Consider the following 16459-nt stretch of genomic DNA (forward strand, 5'->3'; position numbering starts at 1 on the left):
GGCCACTGTGTTCTTGGGGACTTTCAATGCTGCAGGCAGTTTTTGGTACCATTTCCCAGATCTGTGCCTTGACACAATCCTGTCTCGGAGCTCTATGGACAATTCCTTAGACCTCATGGCTTGGGTTTTGCTCTGACATGCACTGTCAACTGTGGGACCTTTTTATATAGACAGGTGTGCCTTTCCAAATCATGTCCAGTCAACATAATTAACCTCAGGTGGACTCCAATGAAGTTTGTATAAACATCTCAAGGATGATCAAGGGAAACACGATGCGCCTGAGCTGAATTTCGAGTCTCATAGCCAAGGGTCTGAATACTTATGTAAATAACGTATATCTGTTTTTTAGTTTTAATGCATTTTGCCAAAAAATTCTAAAAACCTGTTTTTCGTTATTGGGTATTGTGTGTAGATTGATTAAATCGTTTTTTTCCCCCCTCAATTTTAGAATAAAGTTGTATCGTAACTGTGGAAAAATTCAAGGGGTCCCAACTTTCCAATTGCACTGTATATGCTTTTGAATCATACTTCCGGTTTTGGCGGGAAATACCGGGTTACCTGGGAGAAAAGTGATTTTTTTATTCATGGTATGGAACATTTTGTAAAATCCTGGGAAAATATTAAACCCTAGTCCAGACCATTACATCTTCTCCACTGATCTGCTAGACTACTTTTCAACCTTTTTTTCTCATTTGAACCCCTTCCCACCACATTGACCGTTCCCTGCTGCGGTACAGACACAATTCTGCTGCTCGATTGCTTGGAAGAGTGACTGGAATATGAGGTCACTGACTGGACTACTAGACCATGTGACCTGGTTGGTGTTGGCGGGAGTCCGGGTGGGGTCATGCGAAGCGGTTTCTTGCAGAGCTGGAGATGCTGTGGATTTTAATGATTCGGAAATAGGATTTGGATTTGTCTTGTCAAGGCTGCTTAGCCGAGCAACCAGTTGATAGCTGGTTAATAACGTTTTACAGATGCTCGTTGTTTTGCTGATTCCTTGACCTTTGCTTGCACTTCCAGCTCTAGTTCATATCCTGTGCCCAGTAGGTGGCGGGGAGGGGTCAGATTAGCCCAGTGTTTTGGCCAGAAGAAATGGATAACCTGACTATGGGTCAGTTGTCTCTCTGTGTGTGTGCCTGTGTTTTCTGCCTGTGCAATGGGGGGATGTCATCTAGGGAAAGCTCCATACTCTAGACAGATTTTAATGTTGCGATGGTGTGTTTTGACTCTCACACAAGGCGCAATAATCCTCCTTAAATATTGACACTGAAGTCCCACTGGAAGTTCTAGTAGTCTGTCTGTGTCTGTCTGTCTTATTGACCGTGTTTGTCTTGGGCATAGCCAGAGGAAATGACCAGGTTCATAATGACATGGGCCCATCTTTTTGTTCTGAGTGAGTTAACCTGGATCCTGTGAAGTCCTGGTAGTGTCCTGAAGGCATTATCCTAATTACGGTCTTTAAAGCAGCACTGATTGCGTTCGACTCCCTTTGCTTCTTGGTTACTTGGCAGGCAGCCTCTAGCTTTACTTTGAAACTACCAGATGCCAAACAACCCTACAGAGACCTGATGCATGGGAGCTTTTCACAAGCCTCCAGTTCATAAAGCTTTTTTCTTTTCTTTTCTTTTCTCGCATCTCGTTTTGAAGGAGAACAACGGAGGTAATCCTGAAGAACTTGCCGGGGCAGCAGCGCTGCTCTAACTTCCAGGTAGTGGTAGTGGTGGTAGAAGAAGAAGAAGAAGAAGAAGAGTATGTCTAACACACACTCTGGAGCCTGATCTTAGTTACGGAGAACCCTGAGCTGAGAGGGGTTAAGTAGTCCTGTCCCAGATAGGATGGGGAATTTCAGTAAGCTAATATACAAATCACAATTTTCCTTTTTTTTTTTTCTTTAGGCGGCCATAGATTTGGTTTGTGGAAGCATATTGGTTTTCTGTGTGTGTGTGTGTGTGTGTGTGTGTGTGTGTGTGTGTGTTTTCCTCACTCTGGTTAGTGGGCAGTTTTCCAACTTAGATTTTCTGCAGAAGGAAATGTGTCATGACGTATCTTATTGCATCATTTCTGTCTTACTGTTTATCAGTCTGAGTATCTGTGTTTAGAAGAATTATGTTGCATGTTGTCCGTAAAAAATGTCATACTATAATGTCATACTATCCAGTGAGCTCCATGAAGAGACCATTCCATACTTTGTGACAAAAGCAGACTTGTTTTTCTCAATGACTGGGATATGCCTGCTGAATAGCGTTCTTTTTTTGAATGGTTTCAGAGTACTGTGTATATAAAGAGTATCAACAGAAACTTAGTGAGCCTTGACTACTATTTTTTTGCTCTTGTTTTTGTAACCATCTTGACTTGGCAAGGAAGAAGAGCACACTCAATCTGGAACTGTGACGCTCTAGATTCCTGTCTCTGCTCCATGTTATGGGAACTAAAGGCAAGAGACTCCTTGAGACAAAATAGTAACTCTAACAACTAGGAAAACAACATTTTTTTGTTCCTCCCTGCTACATTACAAAGTATGTGTATATATTGTGAGGTGTAAAGGCTATGACCCTGCTACCAGCATGCTTGTAATACTAACATCCCCTGTCTGCCACCCAATAACCCACATGTGATCCGATCTGCTTCGACCTTGAAATACCCAGAACGCCACGGGTTCAGATATTGTCCAGACTATCTCGGGGACCTCCCAGACTGTCTGGTTGTCCCCGGACAGGAGCTTCCCATCAGAGCCTATGTCTACTGTAAACAGCCCAATGGAGCGCCTCTGGCTGGCTGGCAGCCTGCGTTAAATGATTCCTGTACTGGGGTTGTGGTGTGTATGCACATCCAGTGCAGTACTGTACTCCGTAGACTCAATAATGCATGGCATTGTTGCCATAATACGCCAGCAGGACGAATCCACCAATCACCAGCTGACTGTCATAATGAATAAGGCATATAAAAAGAGACAGTTCCACGGAGGTCTTATTGAGTTATGCTGGTAGCGTTGGACTTCTGGCTGTTTTTAAATAAGGACATGGTTTAATGACGCTCCCCCGTAGGCAATATCCAGACTGCGATTTGGCGTAGAGGAGATTTGAGACGGACTCAAAATCAAATCAAAGTTTATTGGTTGCGTACACGGATTTACAGATCTTATCGCAGGTGCAGTGAAAGCCTTGTGTGTCTAGCTCCAACACTGTAGTAATACCGAGCAATAAAAAAACCCAATTCCGCACACAATCCGAAGAAATAATAAATACATTTAAGAAATAGACTTACCATTACCTCAGACGCCATCAGCATCCCAAATGGCACCCTATTCCCTATTTAGTATACTACTTTTGATCAGAGCCCGTGGAGCACTTTAGTGTACTATATAGGGCACTTGACTATCTATTGCACTATATAGGGTGTAATTTGGGTTCCATACCTCCAACATGCTCCCGTTCTGTCTAGGCCACACTGGGACTGGATCAACTCTAGCTTTCAGCAGCAGTGGAGGATTGAAGAAGCAGTAAAAGTCCTTGTGACATCCCCGTTTCCCCAATGGCACCCCCTCATTATACCTCAGACGCCATCAGCATCCCAAATGGCTCCCTATTTAGTATACTACTTTTGATCAGAGCCCGTGGAGCACTTTAGTGTACTATATAGGGCACTTGACTATCTATTGCACTATATAGGGTGTAATTTGGGTTCCATACCTCCAACATGCTCCCGTTCTGTCTAGGCCACACTGGGACTGGATCAACTCTAGCTTTCAGACCAGATGACAGCAGCAGTGGAGGATTGAAGAAGCAGTAAAAGTCCTTGTGACGTCCCCGTTTCCCCAATGGCACCCCCTCATTATACCTCAGCCTGTTGTCTTATCTCAGCCTGACACCAATGCGGCAGCCCTGTGAGCCCTCAGCCCGGCTACGGCTCAGGTGCTTAAACAGGCTCCTTCACATAAACATTGATCAGAAACTGCCTCCCCATGCAGTCCTCTGGTGCTTGGCCTGTCACGAGGCCATAACTACTTTTACATTTCACTCCTGATGCCCAGGAGCGAGGAAAGAAGAATAAGAACAAAGTATCTCCTCCGCACGCCTGCTGACGTGCGTTTTCCTCTGTCGTGCCGCTGTACGCTCTAGGAATTGTGGGCTTTCTTGGAATTGCGGGAAAGTCCCGTTTCCTTTTTGGACTTGAAGATTTAGTGTTTTGGAGTTTTTTTTTTTTTATGAGTCTGTATACAGTCATCACTGAAGTTGTTTGTTGCCTCAGGGCCATATGGAATTGACTCAGTGTCGCTGACTGTCTTTGGATTGCTCCAGCTGGCATGGGTAGGTGTGTATTAGTCTGCTGTTTTAGGAGGGAGAGGGAGAGAGGGAATATATCGTGGGTTCTGTACAAGCTTGTGTGTATTATTGCCTCTGTCTACTGTGCCGACGGTGTGGGGATGCCATTGGTTGGGTCATGTGTACGCAACTTAACGCGTCCACGTGTATGTATCAGAGGAGTGTATTGGGTGACCAAAGTGTGTGTCTGTCTGCAGGAGGAATGCCAGCTCCTGAGCAGAGCCCAGCGACGGAGGAGGGGCTTCTGCTGACCGTCGGAGAGGGAGCCCAACTCGCCAACCGGAACATGGAGGCCGACAGCACCGCCAACAACATCCTGGCCTCCGTCAAAGAGCAGGTACAGGAAGCTCCATAGCACCTATCTTACTGTTTCACTGCCCAAATACCTTTTTTTTTTCTTTTGTCACACCTGTATCGTTCCCTGCCAAGCAGGTACACTAACCTCTGTTACAGCGCTCATTGTATCGCCGCTCAATAAGATAGACATGCTGTACTTTATCTCTGCACTCTTACACAGCCACACTGTATGAACACTGTTACTATCTGGTTAAGCTACTGAAGGGCCGGCCCCGATTTCACTGTAGAAAATGCCTTCTCAAGAGGTTGTGGTTTTTACGTTGACATTTTCACCTGACTTTCTTTGCGATGAGAGGCTGTATTTCCTTTTTGGGGACGCATAGAGAAATGCTCTGACCCTTTGACAGGTGGTCCTGGCTGACGGTAGGTTGGAAATGGTGACTAAGTTGTGCCCGGCCGTGCAGTGCGCTCACAATCGAGAGATCCATGTAGTAGGAACAGAGCGACGAGCCATCTGTATGACACGCTCTGACTCACACCCCTCGCTCCATCCATGGCAGCGCTCCACACTCCCGTTGTTTACCCAAGTCAACAGGAAGGCAGGTTCTATTGGAGAACACCTGCCGATGTCATTTCCTTCCCCCCTTAGTGCTCCTCTGTTCTGCCGCTCCTCCTTGGCGTCAGTCAGGACAGGCAGGCAGTAAGTCAGTCGGGAGAGAGAGTGAGAAAGCGAGGGGTGAGACATGCCTTTAAAGGAATTCTTGTTTGGGATTGGGGAGAGTAAGTTAAGCCATCCTCACAGAGTTTTTGAAGGTAGTTGGAGAGACTGGAGTTGACGAGCGACGAAAGGAAGGCGGGTGCCTCAAGGATGTCAGTCCTAGTTATTTGCCTGGCTGTGCACGAGTCTTTCCTGTGATTGTGGGGAAGCAGACTTGGAGGGATCCTGCCTGCTGTAAACATGCTAGCCTGCACCTGTGGACAAGCTTATGATGACTCCTTGCCTGGTGAGTCCATACGCAAGAACCCCCCCCCCCTCTTTTTTTTTTTCCTCTTAAAACTTCTCCCTGTACTTCTTCACCCCACTCTACCCAATGACCAAACAAGGACAGGCTGGTCAAGATTTCTTTGATTGCGTTTGCTGTTAATTTGCAGTGGTGCCTCCTCTGCTCCTGACTGCTAATGAACCAGAGAGGGTTTGGTGTTAATATGAGGGTTTTGGGCCGTCAGGCTGGAAGTGCTAGTTATTACTGGGGTTGCATCTCAAATGGCACCCTATTGCTTAAGTATTGCACTACTTTTGACTGAATTTGGGACACTGCCCGGCTTTGCTGCTCCCTCTTTAGTGCTCTGACTCGCCATCGGTGTGACACCTTCATAATCGCTCATCACAGCCACCATTTCAGCTTATTCCAGCCACCATTTCAGCTTATCCCAGCCACCATTTCAGCTTATCCCAGCCACCATTTCAGCTTATCCCAGCCACCATTTCAGCTTATCCCAGCCACCATTTCAGCTTATCCCAGCCACCATTTCAGCTTATCCCAGCCACCATTTCAGCTTATCCCAGCCTACTCTTTCACACTCGTCTCCCTCAGACTTTAAGAGGTTTCTTCTCTCCTTACAACCTCAAGTTTTTCAAATGAACTTTACACGCTCTCTTTCTTTCTCTCTCATATTTATCATTGTGCAAAAAAAATGTATTTAGCTCAAGGGGTTCCATCTAGAGTGGAATGGAACTGGAGACTGGAGGGAAGCCAAAGAATGTTACTCAGCCAGTCAACTTCCCCTTTTCTGTGAATTCAGCAATAATGAGAGAGCCCGAGTCTTTGAATGCCTTCTCTGCCACATTATTGCTGATGTTATCCCTGTGAATATGTAGTAAGCACTGGAGCGTGGTATTGTGGGCTTAAGACAATAACACAGTCATTATATGAAGTGAAACTTAGAAACCGTCTCTCTGCATACATCTGCGATCACTCTGTTTTTAGTTAGACACAGTGACTCCGGACAGGGAAACGTGAGCCTTTCTCTCGCAGCGAAAGCTCAGGCTACCATTTCTAAGTTAGTAGATGGAAAATGTGTGAGAGCGTGCGCGACGAGAAGGGTACTCCTCCTCCCGATGTGGTGTGTATGGGGAAAGTTGGCTGACTGCGTTTAGCCCTCTGCTAGGGGATGTTGTACATGGCTGAAGGGTAGAATAATCCCCTGCAATAATGAAAAGCAGGAAAAGAGGAGGAAGTTGCTGTATGCTTTCATCCAGACTCCTCCTCTGGAGCAGCCTAGTTTATGATTTAATCACCGCATCCTGGCCTGGCCTTGGAGACACAGGGTGTAACCAAGTCAACAACCAGAGAGGAATTCTTCAAGCTGTAATGTAGCCTAGCCGTTTACAACTGGGCCTATTCGAAGCTGCTGGGGAAACGACTGTCTGATAAGGAAGGGGGGGGGGGGACAAAGGGAAGTCCCCTCTTCTAACTAGGTCCTGTTGGGGCCCGGCCTAGCCGCTAGTCTTCCATTAGTCCTGGTCTATGGGTCCTGGTCAAAGGTAGTGCATTACATGGGGAATGAGGTGCTATTTGGGATGCAGACCGTGGCTCAGTAGAGTGTCCCTCACTGAATACTGAGTGGTGTGGTGCCATTCACAGGAGACAAGGAGACAGTTGAGCTGAGGATGCATTCTAATGCCCCCTCTCCCTCCCTCCCGTCCCGTGATAATGAATATGAGGGGAAGGCAGGTCCACTAATGAGCTCTCCATTGATCACGCTGTGCCCCTGCATGCTTCCTGTGGGGTCTCCCAGGGGAGGGGTGAACACTAGCCAAGGAGGCCGCCAAAATGTGTCTGCTCGCGTTTCATCGTCTGGATCCTAATGTACACACACATCTTAGTCACGCTCGCTCCTCGGCTCCGTGCAGGATAGCGGCTGCCTGTCGACGGGGGGCCAGCGAGCGGAAGGCACGTTCGGCGGTGCGCCTGACTACGTCGCTAGTGCCTCTCTGACAGCTCACCGGAAACCAGAATGTGAGCCGTATGGCTGGCTGCTTCTCACAGCCCGACGCGTCGGATTATTGACTTAACCCTTGAAATGTCATGAAGTCTCCCGTTTTTTCTAAACAAACAAAGTCCGCTGGAAAACAATCCACTCTATTCTATGTGGAGGTTGTGTGTGGTGAGGTTAGAGGTCAGACCTGAATGGTCTTACCTCTTTGTAGTGGCTCCAGGAGCGGTACGGTCATGTCTTGAATTAAAACCCAGCTAGCACATCAGTAGAATTCAGACCTAAACTTTTTACATATCAATCTACACACAATACCCAGTAATGACAAAGCGAAAACAGTTTTTTGTGAATGTATTAAAAAAAGTAAACGGATACCTTATTTATGGAAGTATTCAGACCCTTGGTTATGAGATTTAGAATTTGAGCTCAGGTGCATCCTGTTTCCATCGATTATCCTTGACATGTTTCTACAACTTGATTGGAGTCCCCCTGTTGTACATTCAATTGATTGGACATGATTTGGTAAGGCACACACCCGTCTATATAAGGTCCCACAGTTGACAGTGCATGTCAGAGCAAAAACCAAGAATCTAGTTTCCCATGGTCTAAGTACTTTAGGTAACTTTTGGCAAACTCCAAGCGGGCTGTCATGTGCCAAAAGTTACCTAAAGTACTTAGACCATGGGAAACTAGATTCTCTGGACTGATGAACCCAAGATTGAACTACTTTGCCAGAATTGTTTAATTTAACCTTTTTATTTATCTAGGCAAGTCAGGAACAAATTCTTATTTACAATGACGGCCTACCGAAAGACAGAACGCCTCCTGCGGGGACGGGGCACACATCACGACAAGAGACACAACACTACATAAAGAGAGACCTAAGACGGCAACATCACATGACAACATGGTAGCAGCACAAAACATGGTACAAACATTATTGGGCACAGACGACGGCAAGAAGGTAGAGACAACAATACTTTTGAATGAAGAGATTTTGAGTTTTTTTGCAGCTCATTCCAGTCACTAGCTGCAGTGAACTGAAAAGAGGAGCGACCCAGTGATGTGTGTGCTTTGGGGAACTTTAACAGAATGTGACTGGCAGAACGGGTGTTGTATGTGGAGGATGAGGGCTGCAGTAGAGATCTCAGATAGGGGGGAGTGAGGCCTAAAAGGGTTTTATAAATAAGCATCAACCAGTGGGTCTTGTGATGGGTATACAGAGATGACCAGTTTACAGAGGAGTGTAGAGTGCAGTGATGTGTCCTATAAGGAGCATTGGTGGCAAATCTGATGGCCGAATGGTAAAGAACATCCTGCCGCTCGAGAGCACCCTTACCTACCGATCTATAAATTATGTCTCCGTAATCTAGCATGGGTAGGATGGTCGTCTGAATCAGGGTTAGTTTGGCAGCTGGGGTGAAAGAGGAGCCATTACATTAGAGGAAACCAATTCTAGATTTAACTTTAGCCTTTAGCTTTCATATGTACTGAGAGAAGGACAGTGTACTGTCTAGCCATACTCCCAAGTACTTGTATGAGGTGACTACCTCAAGCTCTAAACCTTCAGAGGTAGTAATAAACACCTGTGGGGAGAGGGGAATTCTTCTTACCAAACCACATGACCTTTGTTTTGGAGGCGTTCAGAACTAGATTAAGGGCAGAGAAAGCTTGTTTGACACTAACAAAGCTTTGTTGTAGAGCGTTTAAATTAAAATCTGGGGAGGGGCCAGTTGAGTATAAGACTGTTTCATCTGCATATAAATGGATGAGAGAGCTTCCTACTGCCTGTTGATGTAAATTAAGAAGAGTGTGTGGGGCCTAGGCTCACGAATGCCAAGTGTCACATCTGAAGGAAACCTGGCTCCATTCCTACGGTGAAGCATGGTGTTGGCAGCATCATACTGTGGGGATGTTTTCCAGCGGCAGCTACTGGGATCAAGGGAAAGATGAACAGAGCAATGTACAGAGAGATCCTTGATGAAAACCTACTCCAGAGCACTCAGGACCTCAGACTGGGGTAAAGGTTCACCTTCCAACAGGACAACGACCGTAAACACACAGGCAAGACAATGCAGGAGTGGCTTTGGGACAAGTCTCTGAATGTCCTTGAGTGGCCCAGCCAGATCCCGGACTTGAACCCGATCGACCATCTCTAGCGAGACCTGCAAATAGCTGTGCAGCGACGCTCCCCATCCAACCTGACAGAGCTTGAGAGGATCTGCAGAGAGGAATGGGAGAGACCCCCCAAATACAGGTGTGCCAAGCTTGTAGTGTCTTACCCAAGGAGACTTGAGGCTGTAATCGCTGCCATACATTTACATACTTATGTAAATGTGATATTTCAGTTTTACATTTTTAATACATTTGCTAACATTTCTAAAAACGTGTTTTTGCTTTGTCGTGTGTGTGGATTGATAAAAAAAGATTTGATCCATTTTGGAATAAGGTTGTAATGTAACAATGTGGAAAAAGTCAAGGGGTCTGAATATTTTCTGAATGCACTGTATATTGGGAATAGGGTGCCATTTGGGACTTAGACTACCCACTATGGTTCGCTGACAACACCACTTCACACACAGGAAATATTAGCCGGTGTTAATACGCCATCAGTCCAACTACAAATCCCATCTCTGATGCACACCCCTCGATCGCTATCGGCTCACACGCGACCTTCTGACAGGGCTGTAACTCTGAACTGTGCGTGTGGCTGCTAGCCTGCTAACTGTGGTCAACAGTGGTTACATAACAGCTGGCAGGAGAGCTCTTGTCCATTTCACACAGAGCTTCTTCCCTCAGGTCAACTCGACTGAAACCGCTAAACACACTCTGTGTTTGCGTCCCAAATGGCACCCTATTCCCTTTTATAGTACCCTACTTTTGACCAGAGAGTCGTGCACTATAAAGGGAAAAGGGTGCCATTTGGGACACAGCCTGTGACTCGGGGGTTTAGACAATCGGGAGCTGGGCTTAAGCTCTTTGTTTATTAAATAAGGAAACCAAGAACCCCCCCTTTCCCTTCCCTCCATCCCTCTATCCTTCCCTATGTCCAGGTCCAGTACCATTACTCTTCGGGGACGTTGGATGTGTTTACTGTGATAAGAGGACAAGTGCTTTCTCCCTTCGGTGATCGTGGGTGGAAGATTTCACTTCAGTCCACCATGGTTGTTTCACTCATGTGGTGGAAATGGCAGAACTGGTCTGGGTTATTCATTAGCGCACACCATTTTAAAATGAAAAAGGAACAGTTGTTTCTTATTGGACAAGTTCATATACATCTTTTCCATGTTTCAGTCCATTTTCTTCCATTTGTTGCCTAGTGAATACAACCCTGGTCTCATGTGTTGATGTTTCGATGCTGCTCTCTCGGCCTTGCCAGTCCTTGGGCAGAGTGCCCCTGGTGAACAGTTGTAATGTGCCCAGGCATGCCTAACGGCATCACTGAGACTGGCAGAATGGGCCTCTCAGCCATGGCACCACATGATTTCCCAACTCATCGCTTCTTAGAAAACACAGCCGTGGAATGTTCCTACTTTGCTTTGTTAGAGTCCATTACACATGAAGAATCTGTCTGCTCAATTGCTTTCTCTGGCCGACCAGGGCACACTTGTTATGACCCTGCTTATGTCTGGCTCAGCCTCACACACGAACACAGTCAGACAGACAGCCAGACAGACACGGCCTTTCCTCAGCAACTGGTATGTGTTGTAGTAAAACACTTCTCAGGGGGGTGACCTTGCTGTGTGTGTGTGCTCAATTTCATTGCTTCTTAAGCATTGAAAAGCAGGCTGACAAATTGTCCTCTTGAGATAACAAAGCAATGCTTCCTCCATTCTTTATTCTGGTAAAATGCTTTTCTTACTAGAAGCCGGAGAAGTTAAAGAAACATAATAAGTTGGCAATTGACGAAAAGGCAGGATTTGTCTTTCTACATCTGCTGCTGGTGAAAAACCGGCGAAAGGTTAAAATTGCACTGCTGGCAGACGAGGTTCCGCCTCTGGAGGTGAACAAAGGCCTCTAATTAGAATCGATTGGTGGTTTTTCTCCACTAGCTAGCCAGCTCCGGGTCTTATCTCCTCTTTCCTCCCTGCTACTGTTGCTGCTGTGACACAGGAGAAATCTGGAAGCATAAGCGTTCCCGCCTCAATTATAGTCAGAAAAAACAGAAGCCCATCTCTTCGCAATTTTCCTATGAGACTGGAGAGAATTAAATGAAATCAAATTGTATTTGTCACATACTTTGTCGACAACAGGTGTAGACTAACAGTGAAATGCTTACTTACGGGCCCTTCTCAACAATGCATATTTAAAAATAATAAGATAATAGAGAAGAAGGGGATGGAGAGTGCTGAATGCTGTTCATTGACTACAGCTCAGCATTCAACACCATAGTACCCTCCAAGCTTATCATCAAGCTGGAGGCCCTGGGTCTCAACACATCCCTGTGCAACTGGGTCCTGGACTTTCTGGACTTTCTGACGGGCTGCCCCCAGGTGTTGAAGGTAGGGAGCAACATCTCCACTTCACTGGGGCCCCACAAGGGTGTTTGCGCTCAGCCCTCTCCTGTACTCCCTGTTCACCCACGACTGCGTGGCCATGCACGCCTCCAACTCAATCATCAAGTTTGCAGTCGACACTACAGTGGTAGGCTTGATTACCAACAACGACGAGACGGCCTACAGGGAGGAGCACTCAGAATGTGGTCTCAGGAAAACAACCTCACTCGATGTCAACAAAACAAAGGAGATGATCGTGGACTTCAGGAAACAGCAGAGGGAGCACCCCCCCTATCCATCTCGAAGGGTCAGCAGTTCCTCGGTGTACACATCACGGACCAACTGAAATGGTCCACCCACATAGACAGACAGTGTGGTGAAGAAGGCGCAACGGCACCTCTTCAACCTCAGGAGGCTGAAGAAATTTGGCTTGTCACCCAAAACCCTGACAAGCTTTTACAGGTGCACAATCGAGAGCATCCTGTTGGGCTGTATCACTGCCTGGTACGGCAACTGCACCGCCCTCAACCGCAAGGCTCTCCAGAGGGTGGTGCGGTCTGCACAGCGCATCACCGGGGGCAAACTACCTGCCCTCCATGACACCTACAGCACCCGATGTCACAGGAAGGCCAAAAAGATCATCAAGGACAACAACCACCCGAGCCACTGCCTGTTTAGAACGCTATCATCCAGAAGGCGAGGTCAGTACAGGTGCTGGGACCAAGAGATTGAAAAACAGCTTCTATCTCAAGGCCATCAGACTGCTAATCAGCCATCACTAACTCAGAGAGGCTGCTGCCCACACTGAGACCCGGACAACGTAGAGCTAGCGGGATTTTCCATGCACCTCTGGTAAGACGAGGGGTGGGTGGTGTCTTTTTGTCAATAACAGCTGGTGCGCGATGTCTACTATTAAAGAAGTCTCGAGGTATTACTCACCTGAGGTAGACTACCTTATGATAAGCTGCAGACCGCATTATCTACCAAGAGTTCTCAGCTGTATTATTCGTAGCCGTCTATTTACCACCACAAAACGAAGCTGGCACTAAGACCGCTCTCAACGACCTGTATAAGGCCATAAGCAAAGAAGAAAATGCTCACCCAGAAGCGGTGTTCCTAGTGACCGTGGACTTTAATGCGGTTAAACTTAAATCAGTTTTACAAAATTTTTACCAGCATGTCACATGTGCAACCAGGGGAAAAAATCCTAGACCACCTTTACTCCACACACAGAGATGCATACAAAGCTCTCCCCTGCCCTCCATTTGTCAAATCTGACCATAATTCTATCCTCCTGATTCCTGCTTACAAGCAAAAACTTAAGCAGGCAGTACCAGCGACTCGCTCAATACGGAAGTGGTCAGATGACGCGGATTCTACACTACAGGACTGTTTTGCTAGCACAGACTGGAATATGTTCCGGGATTCATCCAATGGCATTGAGGAATACACCACCTCGGTCATCGGCTTCATCAATAATTGCATCGATGACGTCATCCCCACAGTGACTGTAAGTACATATCCCAACCAGAAGCCATGGATTACAGGAAACATCCGCATCAAGCTAAAGGCTAGAGCTGCCGCTTTCAAGGAGCGGGAGACTAACGCGGATCTTATAAGAAATCCCGCTATGCCTTCAGACGAACCATGAAACAAGCAACGCGTCAATACAGGATTAAGATTTAATCCTACTACACCAGCTCTGACGCTCGTCGGATGTGGCAGGGCTTGCTTTTTTATGCTCGCTTCGTGGCAAGCAACACTGAAGCATGCATGGATTACCAGGACGTGTACTCCAAGCATGCGCGGACCAACTGTCAAGTGTCTTCACTGACATTTTCAACCTCTCCCTGACCGAGTCTGTAATACCTACATGTTTCAAGCAGACCACTATAGTCCCTGTGCCCAAGGAAGCGAAGGTAACCTGCCTAAATGATTACCGCCCCGTGGCATTCACGTCGGTATCCATGAAGTGCTTTGAAAGGCTGGTCATGGCTCACATCAACAGCGTTCTCCCGGACACCCAAGACCCACTACAATTTGCATAATGCCCCAACAGATCCACAGATGTCTCAATCGCACTCCACACTGCCCTTTCTCACCTGGACAAAAGGAACACCTATGTGAAAATGCTGTTCATTGACTACAACTCAGCGTTCAACACCATAGTGCCCACGAAGCTCATCACTAAGCTAAGGACTTTGGGACTAAACACCTCCCTCTGCAACTGCATCCTGGACTTTCTGACGGGCTGCCCAAAGGTGGTAAGAGCAGGCTACAACACGTCTGCCATGCTGATCCTTAACACTGGGGCCCCTCAGGGGTCTGTACTTAGTCCCCTCCTGTATTCCCTGTTCACCCACGACTGCGTGACCTAACACGACTCCAACACCATTAAGTTTGCTGACGACACAACAGTGGTAGGCCTGATCAACGATGAGACGGCCCATAGGGAGGAAGTCAGAGAACTGGCAGTGTGGTGCCAGGACAACAACCTCTCCCTCAATGTATGCAAGACAAAGGAGATGATTGTGGACTACAGGAAAAGACAGGCCGAACAGGCACCCATTAACATCGACAGGGCTCTAGTGGAGCAGGTTGAGAGCTTCAAATTCCTTGGTGTCCACATCACCAACAAACTAACATGGTCCAAGCACACCAAGACAGTCATGAAGAGGGCACGACAAAACCTTTTCCCCCTCAGGAGACTGAAACAATTTGGCATGTGTCTCCAGATCATCAAAAGGTTCTACAGCTGCACCATCGAGAGCATCCTGACCGGTCGCATCACTGCCTGGTATGGCAACTGCTCGGCATCTGACCGTAAGGCACTACAGAGGGTAGTGCGTATGGCCCAATACATCACTGGGGCCAAGCTTCCTGCCATCCATGACCTATATAATAGGCAGTGTCAGAGCCAGGCCCATAAAATTGACTCCAGTCACCCAAGTTAGACTGTTTTCTCTGCTATTGCACGGCAAGCAGTACCGGAGCGCCAAGTCTAGGACCAAAAGGCTCCTCAACAGCTTCTACCTCCCCACTGCTGTACAATTCATAAAAATAGTCACCGGACAATTTACATTTAATAAATGGATCACTAGTCACTTTAAACAATGGCACTTTAAATGTCACTTTTTAATAACGTTTACTTATTTACATTACTCATATCACATGTGTATATACTGTATTTTATACCATCTACTGCACCTTGCCTATGCCTCTCGGCGGTCACTTATCCATATATTTATATGTACATATTCTCATTCACCCCTTTTAGATTTGTGTGTTTTAGGTAGTTGTTGGGGAATTGTTAGATTAGGTAGTTGGTGGAAATTGTTAGATATTACTGCACTGTCGGAACTAGAAGCACAAGCATTTCGCTACACTCACATTAACATCTGCTAACAATGTGTATGTGACCAATAAGATTTGATTTGAGAGAGCAGAGCAGTTTGCTGCAGACTGTGTGCCGTTTTAGCAGCAACATGCCGTCACTGCGGAGACTGACTTGCGTAAGGGAGGGCAAATAATCTGCTGCCAAAGTGACATGATGGAGACCCCAGAGGAGCGATATGCACTGGGCCCAGTGGTCCGGCCCTGTTTTAAACCCAGCCCAGCTCAGGGACAACATTCTTCCTTCCTAATGTCCATTGCTGTCATCCGTGTCATCAGTAGTAGGCAGGAAGGCATTGGTAGCAGCAGCATGATAGAGACCAATGACCAGGGACCAATGAGAGGCTTCTCGCAGCATGGGGTGAGGAAGGTATTACAGGACGAGGTCTCGGCCGTCCTCACAATTCAGTTTGTCCTCGGAATCCCGAAGGAGGAGCAGAAAGCGGAGTAGCGGCAATAGGCGCGCACACAGCGCCGGGGTGGATTACCCATGAGCTCTACCAGCTCTCTGAGGTACCCATCTCTCAGCAGCACAAGGCTCTGACTCTCCCACCAACTAGCACTGAGGTAGGCTGAACTAACGCTGCAGGTCGGCAGATTCCATCTCTTTGTCCACCTCCAGTAGCAGACAGGATCTAACGTTTCTAGATAACTCTCCTCATAGAGATTGTGCCTGGAATCATGATATGGAGAAGACCTAGCTATCGATCTCCCAGAGGAAATTTATGTTCGTGAGGCCCAGATGATTGGCAGTGGGGGGTATGATTGCCCTTCTTCGGCTGTGTTTTGTATCTTTGTTTGGTTCTAAAAGACACACACATAGCCTTTTGTGTTGCTTTCATTCAGCTGCAGAAGGCATCATCCGTAGCAGCAAATCAGAAGAGCAGCAGCTTTTGTGTTGTAGCCAGTTACAACCAGCCAGGCAGATGTACACAACTACCATCAGGCTCA

At 47.0% G+C, this 16459-nt stretch overlaps 1 protein-coding gene across 9 annotated transcripts in view; it reads left to right on the forward strand.

Annotated features, from left to right (window-relative positions):
- The window catches only part of LOC115160704 (plakophilin-4), a 134137-nt gene that overhangs the window by 33702 nt on the left and 83976 nt on the right, over positions 1-16459 (forward strand). For 8 of the 9 annotated variants that reach the window (XM_029710985.1, XM_029710981.1, XM_029710986.1 and 5 more), the window contains exon 2: positions 4523-4662. In XM_029710985.1, the coding sequence (XP_029566845.1) occupies positions 4528-4662 (135 nt within the window). In that variant the 5' untranslated portion in view covers positions 4523-4527. Of the gene's footprint in view, positions 1-4522; positions 4663-5355; positions 5627-16459 lie in introns of those variants that run through there. The other variant, XM_029710987.1, reaches the window with a different exon arrangement.

Source organism: Salmo trutta, chromosome 24, assembly GCF_901001165.1.
Source record: "Salmo trutta chromosome 24, fSalTru1.1, whole genome shotgun sequence".
Lineage (NCBI taxonomy): Eukaryota > Metazoa > Chordata > Actinopteri > Salmoniformes > Salmonidae > Salmo > Salmo trutta.